This window comes from Mytilus californianus, unplaced genomic scaffold, assembly GCF_021869535.1.
Source record: "Mytilus californianus isolate M0D057914Y unplaced genomic scaffold, xbMytCali1.0.p SCAF_2, whole genome shotgun sequence".
Taxonomy (NCBI): domain Eukaryota; kingdom Metazoa; phylum Mollusca; class Bivalvia; order Mytilida; family Mytilidae; genus Mytilus; species Mytilus californianus.
This window is the reverse complement of record NW_026262668.1, coordinates 42,020,859-42,048,514: the sequence shown is the minus strand read 5'-3', so window position 1 is coordinate 42,048,514 and position 27,656 is coordinate 42,020,859. Positions and strand designations below refer to the sequence as shown.

At 32.0% G+C, this 27,656-nt stretch overlaps 1 protein-coding gene across 1 annotated transcript in view; it reads left to right on the top strand.

The window, feature by feature from the left end:
- The window catches only part of LOC127728961 (mucin-5AC-like), a 243,755-nt gene that overhangs the window by 174,039 nt on the left and 42,060 nt on the right, over window positions 1-27,656 (top strand). The window contains exons 51-59 of the mRNA XM_052236541.1: window positions 712-804; window positions 4,479-4,783; window positions 6,503-6,653; window positions 9,257-9,337; window positions 12,886-13,170; window positions 22,233-22,441; window positions 25,395-25,490; window positions 26,011-26,161; window positions 26,352-26,489. Of these exons, the coding sequence (XP_052092501.1) occupies window positions 712-804; window positions 4,479-4,783; window positions 6,503-6,653; window positions 9,257-9,337; window positions 12,886-13,170; window positions 22,233-22,441; window positions 25,395-25,490; window positions 26,011-26,161; window positions 26,352-26,489 (1,509 nt within the window). The remainder of the gene's footprint in view (window positions 1-711; window positions 805-4,478; window positions 4,784-6,502; window positions 6,654-9,256; window positions 9,338-12,885; window positions 13,171-22,232; window positions 22,442-25,394; window positions 25,491-26,010; window positions 26,162-26,351; window positions 26,490-27,656) is intronic.

The following is a 27,656-nucleotide window of genomic DNA, read 5'->3' as shown; positions in this document are numbered from 1 at the left end:
TGATTAGGTAAATGTTATTAGTAGTAAGTGTAGTGTTGGTTTGGGTTTTTGCTTGTAACTATTTTGGAGAAAACATATTAAAATGGAATAAATCTGAAAAGAGATTGTAAAAGTAATAATATAAAGTTGCAATTCTCTGTTAAGCTTTACATTCCTTCAAAAAAGTTAAGGGTGAAACACGTAGCTGATTGTCATAAATCTAACCTTCCCATAAAATAATTGTTAACCCTTGCTTTTTGAACCAGATGGTATACAATAAAGGGGGCCGTCTGTTTTTCTGTCCATTCTTCATTTTGTCTACTTTTTGTATTTTGTAATAGGTAATGAATGGTTTCACAGAATTTTGTGAAACTTTTATTGAATCTAACTAATATGATGTACTCTTGCACCTCCCGTTTTATTTCTTCATCCAAATGATTTATTTTTGGGGCTAACTGTGGCATGACATGTACTATATCCACTCACTACAGTTCAATTTGTATCAACTTCTTCTATACCCCTAATCAGAATTTGATGATACTCAGAATCTTCACCATATAATGCCTTTGAGTACTTATTTTGCTTTTTGCTCCAAATATTTTTTGCTCTAGTTTTTTCGATATTTATTACATATGATTGCATAGTTTGATGTAAATCCATTAAAAATCTTTCAATAAACTTAAATGTAATGTTGACAGTATTTAAACATAATTATGTCTTACTTCATTCCAGAAAATCCAACACCATCGCCTACAGCTCCTGGACAAGGAACACCAATGCTAACACCAACTGTTGTTTCGGTTACACCAACAAACGAAATACCAGGTTTGTACTTTACACTAACTGAATGTAGTAAAGGTTACTTCACCAAACAAAATACCAAGTTTATACCTGACATCAACAGTGGTAAGAGTTACTCCAAACAAAATACCAGGTTTGTACTTTACACTAACTGTAGTAAAGGTTACTTCACCAAACAAAATACTAAGTTTGTACCTGACATCAACAGTAGTAAGGGTTACTCAAAACAAAATACCAAGTATTTACCTTACACCAACTGTAGTAAGGGTTACTTCACCAAACAAAATATCAAGTTTGTACCTTACATCAACAGTAGTAAGGGTTACTCCAAACAAAATACCAAGTGTGTACCTTACACCAACTGTAGTAAGGGTTACTTCACCAAACAGAATACCAAGTTTGTACCTTACATCAACAGTAGTAAGGGTTACTCCAAATTAAAATACACCTGTGACGTAAATCTTTGTTCAAACTCTCCATTATTTTTCATTAATGGAGAGTTATTTTCTATTGTTCATCTGCATTTATCCGGACGTTTTGACTTTTGGATATTTCCATGGGCACTTTCTTAAAAAGTGTTCAACCATTGAAATAATTCTAAAGGAAGTAACGTGATATTGAATGAAGATAAAAACTTACTAAAACGGCTAATACTGGACTTTTTTAAAATTGGGATCGTAGTACAAAATGTAATACAATGAACACCAAATATCTCATTATTAACAAACAGCTGTTATTTGCTAGTCGTAATACCATTGTATAATATACAGTATCGTGTTCACTAAAATTCAACAACATTATCCACAATTTGTTTTCCGATGCACGGACAGTATCCAAGCGGGTAAAAACAATTATTTTCCATTGAGTGCCATTCCTGTTCTGTGCATCTACAAAATATCAAATATGTTAACTCAGTTGAATTCTTTTGTAATACTGAAAACATTAACATTATTCAATAATGAAAATTAGAGAAAAATATATTTCACTTTAAGATCTGCTTTTAATTTTACTGTTTAACAGTTTAAGATATCATTACCTTGAAATTTGAATTGTTGTATTTTAATTTTGTACGGTAAATATTGTTTTTTGCATTTTTATATTAACATTAAAACAGAAGTGTAACTCGGATAGTTTCTACAATTATATAGAATAAATAGTTCAAGAAACTGAAATGGTAAAAATGGCATATTCGGTATATTATTTGATTGTTAGTTGTTATAATTTGACTATAGTACTAACGAATAGAATTTGAGGGGGTATGGATAACATTTGAATATGGCTTGTGTTAAATATTGGGTGGGTTTTTTATTCAATTTTCAACAGCAATGCGTAACATAATCGAATTCAGTCACTGTTGTTATATGTCCAGTGGCAAATATAACAGTTATATTGACAGTGCAAATGACGGCGTTAATCTTGAAATGTTTATATGAAATTAAAAAGTAGTTTTCAACTTAAGTTAAAGACATACAATACGGAATCCAGAAATGTTTTTAATCATGCAGGTTTTTTTTTCTTAAACTTTTTTTCTTCCTTTCTGATAATAGGGAAGAAATAAAAATTCTTTCAGTTTTCTTGTATTGCTATTTGAGACTCATCTAAAAAATGCATAAAAATTTTGTTCGTTGTAATGAACAAAGGAAAAGATAAAATATGGGGTTATGCATGAAACACTGTTTTCTTGTTTAATTTTATTTCATCTAATAGAATGGTTTGAAATATAGAATCACATTTTGTTTCCGATATGACTTATAACGGAGCACACCCTTATTAGTAAAATAATCTAGAATAGAATGTTATGTACCTGGAAATTTATTCTAGATGTACCATTTCATTTTTATGCCCCACCTACGATAGTAGAGGGGCATTATGTTTTCGGTCTGTGCGTCCATTCGTTCGTCCATCCGTCTGTCCCGCTTCAAGTTAAAGTTTTTGGTCAAGGTAGTTTTTGATGAAGTTGAAATCCAATCAACTTGAAACACATGTTCCCTATGATATGATCTTTCTAATTTTAATGCCAAATTAGAGTTTTACCCCAATTTCAAGGTTCAATGAACATAGAAAATGATAGTGCGAGTGGGGCATCCGTGTACTATGGACCCATTCTTGTTCTCAGATGATTCTAAATCCAATATTTTTCAAAAGAAAAATGCTCATAATCCGTTAACATAATATATGCATAAATACTAGGTTTTTTTTTTCTCTCTCCTGAAATACCACTTAAAGACACAAATAAATATCCTTTCCTGCGGATTATTGGGTACAACACTGGGAAAATGAAAAGAAAACCATTAAAAATGAAATAAAATTCTTTAAAATGTTATAATCTGAAGATTTGTTCTTAATATTTAAGGTGCTTTTAAGTTAGCGAAAGTCCAAATAACTGTCCATTCCTGGGAAATAATTGGCGTCAGCCCTAGGGTCCTCTGCTCCATTAAAAATGAAATAAAATTCTTTAAAATGTTATAATCTGAAGATTTGTTCTTAATATTTAAGGTGCTTTTAAGTTAGCGAAATTCCAAATAACTCCATTCCTGGGAAATAATGGGCGTCAGCCCTACGGGCCTCTGCTCCATTATTTCCCATGAATGGACAGTTATTTGGACTTTCTCTATAACCAAGGTACCAAGTGTGTACCCAATTTGAACCTTACACCAACTGTATTTTGTTTGTTGGTTGGTGCTCATTGCTCTTGTCTATATCATGGCAGCCAGTTTTTAAACGTCCGTCTTTAAAGATGGGACATATTATGGTATACCCTTGTCCATCTGTCCTAAAAACACTTAGGACAATAATTCAAAAACGCTTTCAACAATTTTCATGAAACTTTGGTGAATTGGTTATATCTATTGACGTAAGCTCCCTTTTGATTTTTATAATTTTTTAGATTTTGTTTCCGAGTTTTTATTCATAAAAAAATAGGGGATATTCCAGTTTTCTGACTTTAACTCAAAAATGCTTTGAGCAATTTTCATGAAACTTGGGTGAATTATTTATATATGTTGACATAAGTTCCCGTTTGATTTTTAAAAATTTCTGATTTTATTTTTTGGAGTATTGGGACTTTATTCATAAAAAGGGTGAATTTTCTAGTTTTTAGACAATAACTCAAAAATGCTTTGAGCAGTTTTAATGAAACTTGGTGACTTGTTTATATCTATTGAAATAAGTTCCCTTTTGGTTTTTTTTTATAGATTTCTAATATGACATTGTGGCGTTATCGAACTTTATTCGTTGAAAAATTGTTGAAAACTGTCCATTTTTCCCACTTTGGACAGTTATAGAATTTTAATCGTTAAAAAATTTGAGCCTTGCTCACAGTATTTCTAGTTGATGATATAAATTCATTTAAAGCATAAAGATAGCTAAAAGGGTGAAGGGCTCTCATGGCACAGCTTTTTACTATTGTTGGAGAAAAGTCAGTGTACATGGTGAGAACCACTAGTCTTTAGCAGAAAAATGTCTAATCAATGTCAATTAAGATTAGAGTAGATGACACATCACCATAAGAAGATTTTACCCTCACAGGTTTGCTCAGTTTCAATAAATTTTCCAAAAATCTTCAAGTATCATATAGACTTTACCATGTTTCAACAAATGAGAGAAATTGAGAATGACTTGTTAGATGATATATGTATAGCGTTCTGATAGTCCAGAGTATTCTATAAACAGTTAAGTTATATATTTTCTTCTTGTAGATTCTTGCAAAGTACCAATGGGTATGCAGAATGAGGCAATTAGAAGAGAGATGATAACAGCTTCCTCACAAAGAAGTTCAAGCTCCAGCCCTGAACATGCTCGTCTGAACGGTCCTAATTCCTGGATTGCAGGTGTAGATAACAAAAACCAGTACATACAAGTAGACTTCTTACAACCAACCTTTGTAACAGGTGTAACTACAGAGGGAAGACCTTCAGTTCCATCATATGTGTCTTCATACTTTGTCCTGTTCTCAAATGATGGAGTTAACTGGAACACATATATGGAAAATGGCCAGAAGAAGGTGAAGATTTAATCTGAGGACAGGCATTGATTATAAAACTGAGTCATGTGTTCATGAAATGAAATGATTTCAAAATCATATACTGTTGATTGTTAATATCATATGCTGTTTTAATACAGATTTTCTGCAAACAAAAAGTAAACCTTGAATTCCTCAATGCAATTCAAATTTAAGTCACTTAGATATATGAGCAGGTGAAACACATAGAGAAAATGGTCCAACAAATGAATCCACTATATTTTGTTCAAAACAGGTTCCAGAGAAATCATTCCCTGTTGTGTAAGAGTTGTTCAAAAAGATATAAGAATATGTGGTATGAGTGCCAATGAGACAACTCTCCATCCAAGTCACAATTTGTAAAAGTAAACCATTATAGGTCAAAGTACGGCCTTCAACACAGAGCCTTGGCTCACACCGAACAGCAAGCTATAAAGGGCCCCAAAAACATATTTATGTTTTATTGATTCTCTAAATTATCATTGAATGTTTGCTGAAAATCGGTGAATATAGGTCTATAGTAGGTGTAATACCACCAAATCATAGTACGTCACATCCGGTTGCATACGAAAAAGGGTTGAAAAAAAAATATTCCCTTGAATTTGACATTTGTAGGAAATTAATCCTACATTTCATTGCAGTAAAAAAAATTTCTGAGTCATAAACATACATCTTGGGTGTTTCAAAGCACCATTCTTTTTTTATTTGGTGTTTCTATAAAAATTTTGGAAACTTGAGGTTACATGGTTACTAAAGCTTGTAAACAGGAAAGAAAGGGGTGGAAATTTGATTGGTTAACTTCCAGTGATGGTTATTATCTTATATGCAATGAAATGTGATGTGAAATTTTGTCTGTAGTACTGGACAGGATAAAACTTTACTCATGCCAAGTATTTCTTTATTTGAAACAAACATACATTCTGCACAATTTTTTGAAAAGTGCAAATTTAACAAAGACTAATTGGAGAAAAGCAATGGTGGTATTACACCTAGTAGTACCCCTTATCCCTTCAAAAATTTGTAGTACCCACCTTTGAACCCTGAATAGATATAAGAAGATGTGGTATGAGTGCCAATGAGACAACTCTCCATCCAAGTCAAAATTTATAAAAGTAAACCATTATAGGTCAAAGTACGGTCTTTAACACGGAGACTTGGCTCACACCGAATAGCAAGTGTAAAACCATTCAAACGGGAAAACCAACGGTCTAATCTATATAAAAAACGAGAAACGAGAAACACTTATGAACCACATCAACAAACGACAACTACTGAACATCAGATTCCTGACTTAGGACAGATGCAAACAATTCCAGCGGGTTTAAACGTTTTAATGGTACCAAACCTTCACCCTTATCTGAAACAATAGTGTAACATCACAACATAGAAAGACACACTATAAAATATCAATTGAAATGGCTTAACTCAATCAAAAGACATATTAACACCAGTGAACATACACTGAACAAATAAATTTGATCTATGATACAATGTAAATACAAATAGATACAAAAAAATAGACAAAATTTTTTGAACCCTGAAGACTGGATAGTAATTGACTTCACAGTGTATCAAAAAACGGTTTTATTCTCAGTCTACATGTTCTATACTGAAAAGAAGCTTTATCATGCATTTGATTTTTTCCCTCTTTTTAAAAATTGTATTGAATATTCAATTTGTAAAGAATAAGAAATGTTAAAATAACAAGAGTTTTATTTGCAGCAATTCAGTGGAAACTTTGACTCAGTTACACCAGTAACCCACTTTTTCACTGCACCAATCAAAGCTCGCTATATCAGAATCAATCCACAAACTTTCTATGGAAAGATTGCCATGAGATTTGAACTCCATGGATGTTTCACTCCATATCCAAGTAAGTCAAGCTATATTTATTATCCATGAAATATTTTTTTATGATCTTATTGACTCTTAGCTTTATAACTTACATATGAAATATACTTGATGGGCGAAAAGGTGTTCAAGGGTAGTAGTAAATAAGAAGTTGAATGATAAAGTATTTAGTGTACTGGTACTGGTACTGGTACATTAGAAAGGAAATTAGTATGGTACATGGCATGTCTGCCTGACTCCTACAGTTTTAAAGTTAGAACTTTTATTTTATGTAGAATGTTTGACACATCCTACAATTTTAAAGTTAGAACTTTTATTTTATGTAGAATGTTTGAACATATCAGGAGTTTTTTTGGGATTGACTATATGATTCTACTGTTGCTACGCATGCCTTTTTTTTTCTGCTTTTAAGCCCTACAAAAAATTCATTTGCACTTTAGTACATGATTGATTCCTTCATTATGTGTTGCAGAATATTCATTTTCATCGTGTGTTATGCAGGTTATTTATTTTCAGCTCTTACCAAGACCAGGATATTCATTTTCAAAAACCTACTGGCCCCTCAAAGAAAATCAAATGTGTGTCCCCTTATCAGATTTCTCATTTTCTTCAAATGTTTCTGCACATGACAGGAATTTGAAATTCATCGTTTTTTGCCTCTACTATTACGAAAAGTCAAGTAGTCTTCCCCATTTCCATTCTCAATTTTATTAAGTCTCCCAAACGAAGTTTGGGAAGACTTATTGTTTTTGCTCAGTTATTATTATTATTATTATTATTCTTCTTCCTCTTCCTCTTCCTCTTCCTCTTCCGCCGCTTTTAAATTTGAACTTGTCCGCACCCGTTCTCAAAAACCGCTAGTCAGATTAACTTAGGGTTTCACAGTATGTTAGACTAACATGTCCAGTGGTGCAATCAGGGTTTTGTTTGTGCAATGGGGTTTATAAAGGGGTACTTTGAGGAGCAAAAAGAAAAGAGGGTTTTACTATAGAACCCTATGGGATTTTATTTTTTAAAATTTTCAAATGATTATAGATTGAAAACCGTTTGTGATAGACACAATCTTTTTAATTGAAAATGTTCTAAATGATAATGCCCATTAAATGAAATACTGGGTTAGTCTCCAGGGGTCACCCCCACCCCCTGCCATTTAAGAAAGTTCTAATACCTTGTAAGTGGTCAAGATCCCCACCCCTAAACCATATATATTCTGGTTTGTCATGCTAAGATGGTTTGAATGATATACAGGGTTAGTCCCCAGGGGCCATCCCGACCCCCTGCCATTTGAGAAAATTCTAATATCTTGTAAATGGTCCAGATCCCTACCCCTAAACCATATATATTCTGGTTTGTCATGATAATGCAAATCAAATGAAATACAGGGTTAGTCCCCAGGGGTCAACCCCACCCCCTGTCATTTAAGAAAGTTTTAATACCTTGTAAGTGGTCAAGATCCCCACCCCTAAACCATATATATTCTGGTTTGTCATCCTAAGATGGTTTGAATGATATACAGGGTTAGTCCCCAGGGGGTCATCCCGACCCCCTGCCATTTGAGAAAGTTCTAATATCTTGTAAATGGTCGTGATCCCCACCCCTAAACCATATATATTCTGGTTTGTCATGATAAAGCACATCAAATGAAATACAGGGTTAGTCCCCAGGGGTCATCCCGACCCCCTGCCATTTGAGAAAGTTCTAATATCTTGTAAATGGTCGAGATCCCCACCCCTAAACCATATATATTCCTGTTCGTCATGTCTCGAACATTTGACTGACCTATACGGTCAGTCCCCAGGGGTTCCCCCACCCCCAATGTTCTAATATCTTGTAAATGGTCGAGATCCCCACCCATAAACCGTATATATTCCTGTTCATCATGTCTCAAACATTTGAATGACGTATAGGGTCAGTCCCCAGGGGTTCCCCCCACCCCCAATGTTCTAGTAGCTTGTAAATGGTCGAGATCCCCACCCCTAAACCATATATATTCTGGTTTGTCATGCCAAGATGATTTGAATAATATACAGGGTTAGTCCCCAGGCATCACTTATGCATATAACTTTACTGGATCAAACCAATTTTCACTGGACTTTGCTCAATGTGGGGCGACCCTGGGAATTACGAATTATGGGAGCTTCGTTTGGGAGACTTCGTAACAGCATCCTGTTACAATCATTTCTTGTTTTATTTGTGTTTGTCATGACATATCTAAGTAAAAATGCATGTATAATGAATTTTCAATTAATGTTTTATCAGTCCTACATTCACCAAGAACTGTTGTTAACTGGAATGTGTCGCTTACCCTGTACAACTTGTATTAATTGACAATTTTCAACCTCCTGCTGTCTTTGCAAAACATAGAGTTATAAAGTTTGAAAAGAACAACAGCAATAAATTGTCCTACAAAATGAAATGTATCAAAGCTATTATGGGGGCATCAAATCAAGTTGTACTTTTAACATAACTGTTTAAATATTCTAATGTTTTCTATACTATATGTGCTAGCAGATTTTTTTGTGTTTTTACTGTAATCTATGATAAATACATGTGCATGATCAGGTGTTCATTTTGTAATCAGTTTTACATTTGTTTTCAATTGATTTTTTTTTCTTAACTTTTTAGCAACAATTGTTCTAACACCACCACCAACCTCTGTACCAACAACAATGAAAACACCACCCAAACTGCCAGCGACTATTAACGGTCAGTATTACATTTTATAACTTAATAAAGATGCTATGATTAAAGAACTTTGTCTTAAAACTCAATTAGACAGAACTTGAGATAATTTCAATCGAAGTAGTCAACCAATTGCAAACCTGATTAGAATAGATCATGAACTTACTATTCACTGAATGAAGTAGAAAATTGTTTTGTCCCTTTTGAGTACGTAACATTAGAAAATTGACAATATAGTTTTGTCATATTTTTCTGTTAAAGATATGAAATGTTGTGGTCAGTATACTAAATACAGCTAAGCTTCAATTTAGATAAAACTTTGAACAATTTCCCCCAACTATATCCTTAGAGTTTTGGCTAGTTATAAAACAAGGTTTAAACCACCATTTTTGTCTCGCCTTGACGGGAGTCAAAAAGCGAGACATAGGTATGCTGTCGGCGGCGGCGGCGTCAACAATGTATTAGTTTGTGATTAGGTCTAGTTTAAGGTGAACCACTACTGGTTGGTTAATGATATTTGGTATTCAGTTGTATTAGCACTGGCACATCTCATTTCATGGAGATTATTTGGCCCTGTCCCCTCAGTCATGGTCTATTGACTTTGAAACTTTTGCTTAATTTCCATGTTTTAGTTGTGATTTGGTCAGTTTATTGGGAACCACTTGTGGTAAGTCAATATTTGGTATGCAGTTGTATAAGCATTGGCATATCTCATTTCCATGGAGATTATTTGGCTCCGCCCCCTCAGTCATGGTCTGTTGACTTTAAAACTTTTGCTTAGTTTACATGTATTACTAGTAGTTTGTGATTAGGTCAGTTCAAGGGGAACCACTAGTGATAAGTCAATGATATTTGGTATGCAGTTGTATAAGCATTGGCATATCTCATTTCCATGAAGAATATTTGGTCCGGCCCCTGCAGTCATGGTCTATTGACTTTGAAACTTTTGCTTAGTTTACATGTATCAGTTTGTGATTAGATCAGTTTAAGATGAACCGCTAATGTTAAGTCAATGATATTTGGTATGCAAATTTATTGGCATTTGCAAGTCTCCTTTCCATGGAGATTATATAGCCACACCCCCATATCATGGTTCATTGACTTTGAAACTTTTACATAGTTTACAAGTCAATGTTTGTGTTTAGGTTTGTTGAAAGGGAACGACTTATGATAAGTCTATGGTATTTGGTATGCAGTTGTATTAGCATTGGCACATCTCCTTTCCATGGAGATTGTTTTGCCATGTACCTTCAGTCATGGTTCATTGACTTTGAATATTTGCATAACTTACATGTTAAAGCAAAATAACAAATAGGCGAGACATATCTCTGTGTTAACAGTTTATTAAAACAGGTGTTATATATTGATGGGGAAGTCTGTTAATTTGTATCTACAGCTGCTCCTACACCACTTAGCAGAATTTTGTTAAACTTTCAACGATTTTACTGACATGAGGTAGTTTGCGCTTCATATTTATTTCATTTCTTCATCTGAAGGATTTTTGCACTCTACAGTACACATGTGTACCTGACTCTCCTTCTAAACCCCTAATCAAATTTTGATAAATTGTCTCAGAATCTCTATTATATAAGGGCTATTAAGGCTATTGTGACCTATCTTGTTTTTCGGTCAGAATTATTTTTGGGGTTTCCCTTAATAATCATTGACTTTACCATTGCTTTGTTTGTGGAATACTCAATTTGTAGTCACAACTCCTCCAAAACCTTTTATAATTTATTGAAACTTTCTCGCAATCTTAAACATATAATGCCATTCAGTGCACATCCAATTTTTGGGTAAAGATTGCATGAAATGCAATCAAAACCCGATAGTACTGACTTGATATCTATATCTCCCAAGGTTGATCACTACCTTTGATAGTTCACACAAAATAGTGCAGTGAAGTGATCATTATTAGATCCTATCCAGTCAATGTCAATTTTTTGATGATATGTTATACTTTTATATTTTATTTACAATATGATGTGTATTTAAATTATCATACTTGTCAAGAAAAAATGTTTTTATCTGAAATTACATAAGTAGTGCATGGTGTATGAATCTGTTATAAAAATAGGTTCAACTACAAATGTACAATCATGACCAAAGGAAGATAACTCCAACTCAAAGTTTAAACTTGCCTACCAAAATACAATTCAATGTTTTATTTAAAAATTCACAAAATTGCAAAATGAAAGCAATCTTTACCCTCAGTGCTCACAAGCACTTTGATTGGGTTTTTTTTTGACAGAATCATAGTTGGGGTTTCCCTTAGTAAACCATGGACTTTGCAAGAGACGGGTTGTTTCCTTTTTATTAGCTTTTGGTTTTTGGTCAGAATTATTTTTTAGGGTTTCCAAGACTTTGCTGGGCCATTGTTTTATTTGAAGGGTACCCATTTTGTATTTGCCATTTTTCCTAAACCCCTTATTATTGAAATTTGCTGACAATCTTAACCATATTAATCTATTGTCCTATTTTGTTTTTTTATCAGAATTATTTTTGAGATTTCCCTTACTAATGCATGGACTTTTCCATTTCTTTATTTGGGTGGTACTGATTTAGAATCCTCAACTCTTCCTAAAGCCTGTTTTTTGATTTATTGAAACTTTCTCACAATCTCAATCATATAGTGCTATTGATTACCTCCTATTATTTGTTTTTAAAACAGAATAATATTTTGGGTTTTCCGTAGCAAATTATGGACTTGGCAAGGGGTGGCGTATCATTTTGTGAGGTTTGCTCTGAGTACTTCTAGTTTTGGTATTTTTCTTAGCAGAAATGATAGCATAAAGTGTCTGCATTTTAAAATTGAAGCAGTTGTAATTATGTTAAAAAGACAAAAGAATAGGCGCAGTAAGGACCTTATTTGGAGCCAATTATCAAGTCCATTATTTCAAAATGAAAAGTGATTCAAGTTGATGTATAAACATTTGAGAAAGTGAAATGGAATGATTTATGTCAAGAAAAATTATTTGTCACAACAAACATAATGTTAATTTACAAAGATCTTCTTTGTGGGCATGTTTGCTGTATATTTCCTTCCTTACAAAGCAATGGAAGTTGGCCTGTTGGTAGAAATTGATATCTACTGTGGATTCATTTATTTTCGTGGTTACTAGTTTTGTTGAAAGAGGAAAAACTGTATTTTTGTGGATATTTTATTTTATGGTTTTGCCAAAGTCTGTATATCAGCTTATAGAAAATGTGTACATAACATTTAAATTCATGGTTTACCTTATCCACAAAATCTGTGAAAATTGGCACCCATGAATAATAATGAATCAACATCATGCTAATTTTATGTCACATACAGAACTCTGATATGTAAACTTTGGAAAAAATGAATATACTTTCTATCTAGTCATTCATTGTTTTAACTGTAATACTTTGTGATAATGGACATTAAATCCATCCAAATTTAAAATTTAGCTCCAGGTAGGGGCTACATTTGGGAATCCACACCTTTTTAAAAATACAAGTTCAAGTTTTAAAGAAAAGAGAAAAAGCTTTGTTAAAAAATTACTTGTATTGATTTTACTTGAGAAATCAAATCATTGTATTTATTTCAGTTGAGAAATGTACACAGTGGGATAACTGGGTTAATATGCACACACCAGATGCCAGTGGTGATTCAGAACCTATTGCTGAAGTGAAGAAACACTCACAGATTTGCACTAATCCTATGAAGATTGAATGCCGAACAGCTACTGGTTCCACAGCCGATGACCTTGGACAAATCATTTCCTGTAACCTCTGGAGTGGATTACAATGCGACAATATGAACCAGATTGAGCAAAATGGGTGTGCTGACTACAAGGTCAGACTAGCCTGCTTGAAACAGACCACTGAATGTAGTGAGTAGTATTTAAACAATCATTTGATTAGAAATATTTGGTTGAGCACTACCTTAAAAAATAGAGAGAACTTTAGTTTCTGTTTATATGCTTTATGTTAAGGATGTATTCTTCTGACGTTTCAGTCTCGTTGAAATCTCGTTCTGGAACTATTTCCAAAACATGTGATACAAGTGGAAAATATCAATGAATTTTAAAAATATTATAATCAAACTTAACTCTGTGAAAAAATTGTGTATTTACAATAAGTAGTTTTTGAGTAATACAGTTTTCAAATTTTATAACCAATCAAGTCAGTCTCATTAGCCAAAATGTTGAGAAAATGGGTGAGGGGTACAAGAAATGATTTTACCAGATACATGTACATCCCATATCAGTTTTATCTTTTCAAATTTCTTAGAAATGTATCTTTTCAATCATTTATAACAAAGAAGTTGAAATAATATGCTTTTTGTTCTAAAAAAAGAGAAAAATCCCAAATTTACAAAATTGACAACATTGTAAATTTGACACAAAAAAGCAACACAATTTTATAAAACTTTCTTACATTAACACCTACCCTAAATTTTAGTCCCCTACCGACCAAGTCGAAGGGGACTTTAGGTTTGCACTCTGTCCGTCTGTCTGTCCATCCATCCGTCAGTCCGGCAAATCAGTTTTCCACACTTTTACTTTTTTTCTTCGTGCTTGAAGATATTGATTTGATATTTGGTATATTGTTTTATCATGACAAGTTACAGATCAAGATTGAATTTTGTTCCGGCCTGACGATTTTGTGCAGAGTTATGGTCCTTGGACTTTAGAAAATTCACTCAAATAATCAATTTTCCACATTTGTTTTCGTCATGCTTGATATTTTTTATATAGTTAACACCATGACAAGTTATAAATCAAGTTAGCATTTTGTTTCAGTACAATGAATTTTTAACCGGTAGGAGACTATGTATTGCCAGGCAATACTCACAGAATGCTTGTTTTCAGTTAAATTTATTCAGATTGTATATATAAAAAAAAGATGATGTGGTATGATTACCAATGAGACAACTCTCCACAAGAGACCAAATGACACAGACATTAACAACTATAGGTAACCGTACGCCCTTCAACAATGAGCAAAGCTCATACCGCACAGTCAGCTATAAAAGGCCCCGAAATGACAATGTAAAACAATTCAAACGAGAAAACTAACGGCCTAATTTATGTACCAAAAAAATGAACGAAAAACAAATATGGTCCACTTCATCTTTAGTGAAAGTATGAAAAAAGTTTAATTGTGAAACTGTGATTTTTTTTTTCATGATAATAGCCCAAAAATGGGTAAAAATTGATGAAAAATGGGAAAATCATCAAAATTGGGTACTTTCAAATGGTTTTAGCAAAAAAAGAAGTGCACCACCATATGAATTTTTCTTCATCAATTATTTTTTTACAGTCATATAAACCCAAAAATCAGGATAAGAAAAAAAGATTAATTCTAGAAATTTTTGGCTCCTCAGAGGTGTACATCCTTAAGTTATTAAAACACAATTTTGTATTAAAAAATTTTCACCCAAGACACCACCAAGTTCAAAGTCTCATTTTGAACCATGGTTGCAAAGAAAAGCCATGAAAGCTTTAGGAAAGATTTTAGAAATGGCAGTTGGGTTTTGTGAGCAGTCACATAAAAATAACAATGCAGATATAAGTCTTTTTTATTTGTAATAATGAATGTTTTAAGGTTAATATACACTGCAATGTACACTTTTCTATTGTTTAAAAAACATTAAAATCAGATCAACTGTTTCTTTTATAGTATTAATACTGGGTTAAAATATATTATTAAGTCTGACATATATAATATTCAACATTTGTATCTTTTAATCTTTTGGTAAAAGGAAGTATCCTTTTAAACTTTCAACTGACCAGTATTTTGTGGGTATGACCTATGAATTTACACGCTCACCCGAAATTTTTCAATACCTGAACGGGTCATCAAATAACCTTGGAATTTATCAAATGACCCATTTTCACCCGTATTTTGATGAATAAGACTTCCAATGTCTAAAATGCTAAATTTTCCTCTGAAAAACTACAAATTCGGAATTTTTCCTGGACAGGAAGTTCGATATCTTGCCCTTTCTTGAATGATTTACAGCTATCAAAACATAATTTTGACACTCTTTTGATTGAAAAGTAATAACAATTATCTAATTAACTCATTAGTTTTACCCAAGTAATGTTGAATTTAAGCCAGTCAACTTGACATACAATTTTATGTCCTGATTTATGAAAAATAATTTTAAAGCAATATGAACCTCTTTACACATATCTGTTGGAGAGATAAAGGTCCATTAACTATTTCTACCAATTATTTTGTTGTCACTTATTATAAAAACCCATGGGGTCTACCTTGGAATGCACATAATGTAAACAACAGTAAATTCTTCTTTCTCATTATCTTCCTCCTATGTATAGGAGCACATTAGCTATAGCTGATTTCTTATCATAATTGGGGTTTACAAAATTCATTAATAAAAGATAGTGTGAATGAAACAATTAGAGAGAGAGCATTACTTTATATTAATATTTGATTAATAATAAATATTCAACAAATACTGTAATGAAGTTAAAGGGAAAGTCCGCGATTTTTTACTTATCATCTAAATATGTTCATCTTAACATAAAAAACACATTCACAAAGTTTTAAATTTATATTCTTTCTAATAACGGAGAAAATCAAGTATTTGTAACTTTTTTGGTTGACCTACGTCACTGGGTTGTGACGTTTTAACCCGATTTGTTGAATCATGGGAAAAAATAAAATCTGTTAAAGTCTTAATTGCTTATCAGAATTAAACATAATTAAAAGCGCACAGATGATCGTTGGTCGTAGTTAATAACCACAATATAAGAATGAAAGAAAATGAATATGCGTTAACCGTTTTGTATTGATTGAATAAAACTTCCTATGTGAAATTATCTAAATATAAATATTTTCGAATTAATTTCATAAATTTTTGTTGAGGTTGTTTCATAAAATATCTATTGAACATTTTTACTGATATTGAACTGAAATATTTAACGTTTTATTTACCATTATAACTTTGATAACAATTTCAATGCAAAATATATGTGACCAGAACGTGTATATTACTTTGTAAAGTCATTGTTTATTTCTCGATTTGAGGAGAATTCCTTTGAACTTTACCTTGCAGCAATTTAGGCTCAGGCGTACACAGGTGTGAATTCAAGCTTACACAGGTGTGTATGTTGTCAGTTTGAATGGATTAACAGAAAGAGTATATCGTGTTTAATACACCAAGATGAAATATCCGATGACAATAGAGAAACAATAATTAAATTGTATAAATTAATTGAAAATAAACATTCAATTTTTTTTTCAATTCCGGAAGTGTATACAATATTACAGTGGAACAATTTTCGATTACGTTCTATGCAATTTGCATAAAATTAAAATATGAATTTAAAAGAATACTTGGTACTTTTAATCTTAAAAATTAAATGTTGCATTTCCCAATTAATAATAATTGCACATCTATTTAATTTACTTTACCTGAATTCTTTAACTTGTATTTAAATGCTAACAATCGTAAAACTATCTTAATTTTTCAGTTTTTAATTGAAAAAAAAAAAATACAACAGTACAACATGCGTGATTTTTAAATTTTCTTTTTCACATTTCATTCTTCATAATTAAGTTAATCTGCCAATCACTTAAACGAATTATTTGTAAAAAAAATCATTTATTTCATTAATGGATATACATACATTATAAATCTAAGCAAATACATTATTTTGCTTGAGGATTTTTTTTAACAAGTTTTTTTTTATATTCTATGATAATTTTGTGCAATATTAAACAAACAGGATAGCCGTCATTAATCCAAATAAGAAATACAGTAGTTGTAATAAAAGGCATATCTTAGTAATGTATAACTGATATTGACGATTTTAGAACAGTTCGTCCCAACCTCGTTGTTCTTGAAACAATCTTTACTAGTAGACTTGTAAGTTTTCTTACGTATAAGCGCCAGAGGTTCTTTCTAACAGACAAAGCAGACTAATAGCGTTTCGTTAGTTTGTTTTTTTGGGGCAGGAGAGGCCAACCACTGGTAAAGATAAACAGAATCACCATACAAGCTTATGTTGTCAACACTATCAGAAAAGAGTTCCCATTGTCGGATGGGGTATAAGAAGGCCAAGAATGTACAAGTGACATGTCTGACTCTGAACAGCTAGTAACCCGACTTAACAATGATCTATAGACATTGACCGCTTGTTCTTGATATTTGAAACTGCATGCATATATACGTTTATGAGAGTGATTATCTAACTTGTGTCTGACGAAAACTAAATGCCTGCATGGTTATATCTTGTCATTTTGTAATGGTTTGATGGGTGTTCACTCAAAATCGTAATTCAAAAATTGTGTTTGTGAGATGAAGATTCACTTTAATAACGAATTTCGTCTATATATTTCACAAGTGTATACCACGAAGAAGCTCTAAAGGTATATTATTCCCATTTTGTTTGGGTGTGAACCATAGATGTTTACAGCAATATTTAATGAATAAGATGATGATGGTAGAAAGAAATATGAGCGTCATGTGGCAAGTATTACATGAATGTCGGATCATGAGTTATCTATCTGTATGAAAAGATTTCCAATACAACCATATTGAGTAGGAATTTTTACATGCTGTATTCGAGTCGTAGTAGTATTACAGGCTTCTCATGTCGTTTGAATCAGACTGACACATCTTTTACTTTAAGATGTATGAAAGGTTCTATATATATATTAAATGTAACAATAATCAAACGCCTACAGGCAATAACTAAACGGGTATGCAGTTATTATACAGATCTATTTTTATTTACATAATCATTAACAAACTAAATAAATTGAACAAAGAAATTGAACAAAGAAACACAGTGACACTACGATATAACGAATGGGATACTTATAAATATTTTTAACCATTCTATGCATCAAGTTATTGCACGTGAATACCAATTTGGAACACGATGTGTGATTTTGTATAACTAAAAATATCAAACGAGCAGTAACTTTGTCTAACCAACATTTTTTTTTACTATGCCTCTCTTTATCTCTTTTCCTTTACAATTACTATTACCCTTTTCGTCGATCATTCTCTATATAGTATATTGTTCTCTATTAATCTCGGTTAATTTTTTTTCACAATGCCACTCTATCTCCGCTCCTTTACAATGACTATTTCCACTGTCGTTCTAATCCTTATAAAGATAGGGACATTAGACATAGAAGGAGCTCTCTTATCTTCAATGAATAAATATTGATACTGACTATAAGTGCTGCATTACTTTACATCTGCATGTTTGCCAATCGTCAAAAGCTTGTATTTGCGTGAAGAATTTTTTTTTTTCAAAAGAAGGGTCCAGAATCATGACAAAACAGTATTTATTTCACAAAAAATAAGGTCATGTTTATAAAATTTTAAAACTTATTATCAGAAAAAAATAGTGGATAATATTATTATCAGAACATCATTCATTAACAGGACAGGTGGAATTATAATTTCAAACACGCACAAGATAAGCAACGTCGAACACAAATATATGTGGTTCAATAAATGTTACCTGTGCACGCCGGGTACCTCTGTAAATAATCCATGCATGAACCTGTGTTATATAATTGTGTAATACGAATTTTTAGTCGACAGGATGTCACTGGAATACACAAGGACGTTTATCTAATATACGTCCTTGGGATAACTAACTGAATGTGTCGTTCTGACACGACATCTATCAATAATTCTGACATACCTATTATCAATTCGAGAGGAAGCCAATATGTATATATATATATATATATAATAAGATAACGTAAATAAAATTAAAAAAAGACTTTTGATAAAAAATTGAGATGTCCAATTTTTCGATGTTAACATTTCTATAACCTGGGAATATTATACTATATCAACATATTTTGTCTTAGCTAAAACCTCTTCCTAACGTTGCTCCTTGTCAATAGCCGTTAAATATCATAATTAAAATTTGTTATTTATCGTATAACTTTATTAATTTGAAAAATTATCTTATCTAAATACGGAACTATTCTTTATATAAATCAATGCACTTTATATAAAAGAGGCATACTAATGAATCTTTTGTAAATCAGTGATTGTTACAAGAATACGGCATTTTTCTTTCTTATAATTGAAACTTTTCTTCCTCATCAAATCAACGAGTCTTATCATATACGGATTTGATAACTATAGCTATCAGAACTGCTAGGTTATATTGTTATTTAAAAAAGTATAATTACCACCAAATCTCCCTCGAAACAAGATTGTTCAAAATGGTCTTCAACACATCAACTTGTGCTTGCTATAGATGTAACTATTTGCTGTTAGTTTAAGCATGGAAGTATTATATTGATAATATAATACTTCCATGGTTTAAGGTTGTACAAACATGTCTGATACAATTCTTTCTTTTTTTGTGGGTTTGGGAAAACTATTTAGACTTTTGTCATAACCTTGTCGGACAGAACAGCCGAACGCTTGACAAGACATTTTCACACTGAGTGATCGTCTACGGTAATCCCCGATTGATGATGGGAGTTTTTAACGCACGGTCGGTAAATCCCTGATTCATTTTGGTATTTGTGGTTTTTAGATATCACGTGACTTTTTAGATCGAACATGTCGACAAGATGGCGATATGTCGAGAACTGATAGTGAATTTCAAAATCGATTTTGATCTCTTTTCATAGAGAATAAAAGTTTTTATTTATAACCATGTGGTTTTTTATGCTTAAAGAACAAAATATCAATTTTTCATTTTTTTGCGGAGTTTCCCTTTAAAATACAAACATGAATTGAAATTTTAATAATATTCAGCAAAATATATACTTCACAATTGTGAATATTAATGTAGGAAACTCGTATATGTTAAAGAATATTAAAAAAATCCTCTGAATACTAAAATTCAACTGAAAAGGTTAGTACGAGTTATCAGGGACCGCGCTGGGCTTCGCCAATGTTGCAAATTGCAATTTTTTATTTGATCTGGTGACAAAATACGGCTGCTGGTGATATTTCTGGCACCAACATTTTCCTATGTCAAAATTTTTCTTGACTGTAACGGTAAAATTATCGATCTTGGTAAAAGTACAAAAATTAATTGTACGAAATTTTACCTGGCGACAAGTTAATGACTTTGTTTACAACCCCAAGCTAATCAACGGTTACAACAGGTGTCATAATCTGTTGTTATAGGTAATCCGTTTATCGGATGGGTCATTAATGATCAGATTCAAATAGAATTGTTCAGTCGGCATTTTGTCATTTCATTTGAAGAAATTTATCGTAGTTTCATGAAGAAAACGTAATTGACAGAAAGACGAAAATATTGTCTTTCTGTCAATTACGTTTTAAATTCTTCATGAAACTACGGTAAACATTGCAAATTGTGTTGCCGTATGAAAATAATAATAAGCTTGTTAAAAAACATTGTTTTACTTATATTCCGTAAAAAATGGTAAATTCAGACGTAATTTGTCTTTGCCTGCCTTCACTTTTGATACGAAAATAACAATTTTTAAACGGCTGCCATTGTTGATCGTATTTACTGCTACTGCGTACTGTGTATAATCTTCCGAAGAAGAAGAACACCCGAATAAAGAAAGATAACTCAATTTTATTTTTTCCTAGTATTGAGATACCTACTCAAAATATGTCTACATACTTCTGACTTTAGAATTTATAGGTTTCGGAGGTCTTTTGAGTTATGGGCAAAGTTAAGAGGGTCTTGGTAGCAGGATGGGTAGGGTGCTTAGGTCATCATTTTCTGTATTCTTTATCTTTTATACAAATTTTCTGTATTCTATATTTCTAAATACCAATTATTCTCTTTCTTCAATTAATTGCCCATTTTTTTCTATTCTTTATTTTTTAAATTAAAAACATTTTCTCTTTTCTCATGTTTCTGTAGCATATACAGACCATAAGCTAATTATAAGGACAGGAACATTCATCAATAGTCATTATATAAGTCACTGTTTGGAGACATAAACATTCAAATAAAAACATACAATATGCTGTTTTGTGGAAAAACAGCTGCTTTGATTTAATCTTTATTGTTAAATTTTTATTCGTATACTTATGAAATACTGACAAAGAAAATAAAAGTACACATAGTTTTTTTTTCATGTATATGAACCCTATGCAATAACTACCTTAATCTATCATGTTAAATGATGTACAGTGCATAAGAAATTTAAATTGAACATGGTTTCAATTTTGGTAGAGGAAATCAAGACTCTAGCTGGCTCTAAAGTTGGCTCTAAGTTTTTAAAAACTGGCGACAAAATATAGCAGATGGCGATTTTTCTGGCTCCAACTTTTTTTGAGCCAGAGTGGCCCCTGGTTATGACCTGAATTTTTATGCCCCACCTAGGGGCATTATGTTTTTCAGGTAAAAGTTTTTGGTCAAGGTAGTTTTTGATGAAGTTGATGTCCTGTCAACTTGAAACTTAGTACACATGTTCCCTATGATATGATCTTTCTAATTTTAATGCCAAATTAAGAGTTTTGACCCCAATTTCATAGTCCACTGAACATAGAAAATAACAATGCGAGTGGGGCATCCGTGTACTATGGACACATTCTTGTTCTTCCTCATTTTCAGAGGTTGCATACCCCCTAAAAAAATATAATGAATTATCATCAAAACTTGTTTTCTCAATCAATATGGTCTTGAAACTACTGCCCACATTATTTAGCTAACTGATTCATTGATTAATTATAATGTTGTAGTTGTAAGAATTTTTGAAAGATTAATGATTTAACTAAAGGAAGAAGTAAAAGATATTGTAGACAACAATATATCAAATAGGTTATATTTGAAATCTTTTGCTAAAATCATTTCACTTTGCAGGTATGGCTATGTGTTTATTTTGCTATCACATCTCATAAATGTCCATTTCTATTATGCTCAGATATATAGCTGTATAAGAATAGATATTTTGATTAGATAGACAATGAATGAAAACATGTTTTTTTTTCATTTTACAACAGTACCACCAAAAATAAGTACAGTGCCATCTAGTCTCCATAAATATACCAAAGTGGCTACTGTAACACAGTCTAAGAGAGTGGCCAAATGTTATGAAGATATGACCACAATAAATTGTCCTATTTCCTGTCCTGAAGGACAGTTCTGTGATGGACTGCACTGTGTACAGAAATCAGAATGTACTTGTAAGATTGAAGGAAAGATTGTCAGGGTAAGTAACTCCATGTGACCAATCATGCTGTGGGAATTTGCATGCAGACTCAAAATGTTCCTTAGTATTGACATTGAAAAAGTTACATTTGGAATTGCTGAAATTTAATTGGAAAAGTGATGAGTACAGATGTTGAATTTTTGAAGTATGAATAAAGGAATAAAAAGTTTGTTTACACTAGAAGTAAAAATTATCAATGTTTTGTTATCCATTTTAAGCACTGTAGTACTTATATAAATAAAAGTAGATGTAGATTAATCTCCAATGAAACAATACCACAAGTTATTATTAAAGCAAAATACATCTAGAGGTCAGCGCATGTTTAAGTTATAAAAGTGCCCACACCATATTGCAAGCTCTAATTGGGCTCCAGTTTTGGCAAGCTGTGAATGAATTTAACAGCGAAGACCAAATATTTTAACCATCATCAAAGTCCCAATAGACAAAAAAGATTTATTATTTTGGTTGCAATGAATAACCTTGATATTCCAGTGAAATGAAAACCGATAATATCACAGGTGTAATCAATTTAATAATTTCACTCCTCTGACATCTTCACTCTTTGAACCTCTGGCCTTTGTTAGTCTTGTATGTTTTTTTTAATTTTCCTTCATTTATATGTTTCTGAGTTAAGTGTCAATTAGCTGAACTATTATACATTATTGTTTAGGGGCCAGCTGAAGCCCGCCTCCTGGTGCGGGATTTTCTCACTGTGTTGAAGACCCATTGGTGGCCTTGGGCTGTTTTCTGCTCTTTGGTCGAGTTGTTGTCTCTTTGACGCATTCCCTGTTTCCATTCTCAATTTTATTTATATCATACAACAATGGGTGTTGTCAAGATGTTGTCGATGACGTTGCATCAATACAATTGAGAATGCGTAGAAAAAATATAGTTCCTTTCATTTTTTTTTACTTTATTTCCATTAAAATGTTCATGGTCAATGTTAAATATTAAGAATAACTAATCAAAGAATTAAAATATCGAAAAACATTCAACTTGTGACCGAACAACACTGTTAATTATTAACACATGCGTTACGCACATTCGTGAATTAATGTGTTGTTAGGTAGCTCATTGAATATTATTCAATATTTGAATTCTTGGATTAGTTATTCAATAAATAATGAGACAAGTACAAAAATTTACCAGATTATCAGCTTTGCTATACAGTTATGAAAACTTAAAGGTCATCCTGTCAATACAATTGCACAAGGTCATGCATTTCTTAGACTATTTATGATATCTTTACGCTAAATCCATGGGATGTGTACTGATTGATATTTAAGTCTTGGAAAGCATGATTTATTAGTCCCCTACAGACATAGTCAAAGGGGACTTTAGGTTTGCACTCTGTCCGTCTGTCTGTCTGTCTGTCTGTCTGTCTGTCCATCCGTCAGTCCGGCAAATCAGTTTTCCACACTTTTTTTCTTCATGCTTGAAGATATTTTTTTTTTGAATTTGGTGTATTGTTTAAACATGACAAGTTACAGATCAAGTTCCAATTTTGTTCCGGTCTGATGATTTTGTGCAGAGTTATGGTCCTTGGACTTAGAAAATTCACTCAAATAATCAGTTTTCCACACTTTTTTTCGTCATACTTGAAGGTATTAATTTGAAAAGTGGTGTATAGTTTTATCATGACAAATTACAGATCAAGTAAGAATTTTGTTCCGGTCTGATTATTTTGTGCAGAGTTATGGTCCTTGGACTTAGAAAATTCATTCAAATAATCAATTTTCCACATTTTTTTTCATCATGCATGAATATATTGACTTGATATTTGTTATATAGTTTACACCATGACAAGTTATAGATCAAGTTAGCATTCTGTTCCAGTACAATGAATTTTTAACCGATAGGGGACTATGTATTGCCAGGCAGTACTCACAGAATGCTTGTTTATTAGTTGCAATTAGCTTTGAACTAGTTTTCAGTAACTGTGAGTACTCTTAGATAGGTATTTTGTGCTGTTTGTCTTTATGTTAAATGTTTTTGTACGTCATTGCCAAATTGATGGGTCAAGCCATTTTCAACTAAGTTTTACAGTTGGTTCATATGTTGTGCTGTTACATCACTGTCCTAGGGAGGTCTAAGCACTCTCTAAACATTTAAACCAAGCCTGATTCTTTATGTGCCTATCCCAAAACAGGAGTCTGTAATTCAATGGTTGTCAATATTTGCTGAAATGTTGTAAGGTAAAACTAGTCTTTACAGTACTCAAATCTTCCCCTATTATTTTGAAGGAAAAAGAGACTGTAAACATGCACAATAAAAATTTAACCAAAACTAGCTCATTAAGTTTTTATTATACTCCTACTTACTGAGTGGGTAGTACATGTATACTGAAATCCTACTGTCTGTCAATCTGTCTGTTCATCTGCCCATAATGGCTTTACGTCTTAGTTAGCTTCTGTAATAAGGAATGAATTGATATTTGGTTTGGAACTTAATAATGTTGTTGACCTGTGTAAGCAAATTTCGAATCTGCCAGCCAGTCATTTCCTGTTTCATAATACTTTGAAATTTTTATTATACCCACTAAGCTTGGAATTTTTGGACAATTTCAAATAACAGTAGGTGGTATACTTTGCAACTTCTTGTTAGTACTGCAACAATATAAAAACAATGCTATATGATACGACATAAAAGAATGCTTGTGATTACTGAAAGCATGCTCAAAGTGCTTTATCTGATAATGAAAGCATGCCTTCTTATAGTCTTTATCTGAGCTATGGATATTATGAGATAGAAAATTTTGTCATTTAATCATACTTCAACAATGATTAAACACTTTTATTAGTTCTAATATTAATTTGTAATCAAGTTATTGAAGATATTAGAACCTACTTTTGAATTAAGATTATTTTCAGTGCTGTAAATTACTTTATTAATGATATAAACCTTAGAATTGTTTGCCGTGGCAAGCCTGTCTTTTAAGTTTTGTATATTGCAGCCTGGAGGCATTACACAAGGAAGACAGTGTGCTACATGCCAATGCATTAATGGAGAAAACAAATGTATGCCCAAATCTTGTCCTCCTTGTCAACCTGTAAGTTATTTTTTTCAGTTTTGTATTATTTTTTATAGTATTCCTTGTATATGTTTAATAATAATAAAGACATCTAGGGTAAATATACAAATGCATACAATAAAAATAAACTATACTAGTATATATAGCTAACTATATGGTCTTCAATGATGAGTGCATACTTATACAATACATAGATATGATGGAGATGTCTATATATAGAAATTGTTTTTAAGAAAAATCAACACATCAATGAAGTTGTTTTTATTCTCAAGCAGATTAAAAAAAAAGTATAACAAAAGTACTGAACTCCAAGTTAAATTCAGAAAGTTCATAAAAATTGAAAAATTCAAACATTATCTAGCAATGGAACATGAGAAAAACAACTGTCATATTACTGACTTGGTATAGGCATTTTACAAAGAAAACGGTGGGTTAAAATTTGTTTTATAGCTTTCTATTTCCATACAAATGCTATGTTAGAAAAATTCATACCTGTTTATATATATGGAATGGACTTATTCCTTTTTTCATTTCATAGGCAGAAACTAAATATGTGAATGTAACATCCTGTGAATGTACATGTAAGACATGTGCTGATAACGAGTACCGTTGTGGTAACACCAGGTGTATACCAAAAGCCTCTCGCTGTGATGGAATCATTGACTGTGACACAGACGAAGTTAATTGTGGTATGTCTGACATCCTTATAATTGTCAATCTTTTTTTTTGTTCTAGTATATTATCTGTATTTTTTTGTCTGTAAAATAAGTGTTTGCCATACCTTTAATTTAAATATCATATGCGTTATGTTTATCAAATAACATTCATATATTTTGTTCGAAATTGATGATCCAAAAGATTAATTATACACCTTAACAGTTGTAGTACCACAATTTACACCACCTGGAATTCCAACACCATCACCCACAACTGGTAAGGGCGGTAAACCTGAAGTAAGCCTAGTAGCAAACACTGGATTGACGCCAACACCTTCTCCAACACCAGTAGATAATAATAGTAAGTTGTACTTAACACAGTTTTAAATTTATTATTTCTCAAACTTTATATACTATGGTTGACACTTTCATAGATTCAAAGAGAAAGTTAAACATCGTTTGAATTCATCTGTATTTGTATTGATTTGATAGGAAACATCAAAAAAGGGGTAATTTTTAAAAAGATGAGAAATTATGCTTTGGGAAAGGGGTGTGTTCCGGCTTTGTTTTCTGTATTTTTTACATGACTTTTTAACAAAATTTTCAAAAAAAAAAGTAATATATGACCCTGATCCCTCCTCCAACTTTAGATCATAATGAGACTAGGTTTCCATCAAAGCAATGATTTTACTTTGTGTTGTCCACAGTATTTGTTTATATTTGTTTTTATATTCTTCTTTTCTGCAATGTTAAACTTCTATGAAATTGGTACTCATTAAAATGAATTGATCTACAATAAGAACTTCTCCTCTTTTTTTTTAGGGACGTTAAGCAACCAACAATCAATCAATCAATCTTTTTTTTAGAAAATTGTCTTTATTTCAAATATCATCTTTAAACCAGAAACCATTCATGTTATAGCCATGTTCTTGCAAGTTGTCAACATTCTATATAATTTTGTGAGGAATAATTTCTTAAATTAAGGAGTTGAAGGTTTTAGTTAAGAAAGTATAAACTGGCAGTTATTCATGATAATGAGGCAATTTATAAAAAGGAAATGTGATTAATTATTATCAGGGATATTTGTTTTATAAAGATTCTCCTTGTTTAGTGCAGCTGATTCGTGCAAATTTTTAGAAGAATTATGGGTTTGATGATAAAAGTATGAAACTTTACACAATCGTACATCTATATATGGTAGTCAATTTAAGCTATGGACCCACTCAATCAAATCTTTTAAAGGCATATCAAATGTAATCTTAACGTTTCTAATTGGTCATGGCAGTATATTAAACTTTAAAATTGTTTTTAAAAATGGCGGAAAATTTCAAAATGGCCACCAAAAAGTGAAAATGTACTTTACTAAGACAAGGCTCTGCTGATATTTCATTTCTTTCATCGTATTGCACTTGGCAGTTCATACGATATTCTAGGGATTATGTTTCCATGCATGAAACATCGATGCTGCTTGCTAGACAATTTAATCAAAGATCCCATAAATGGAAATATTCGAAAGTTTTTATGACGC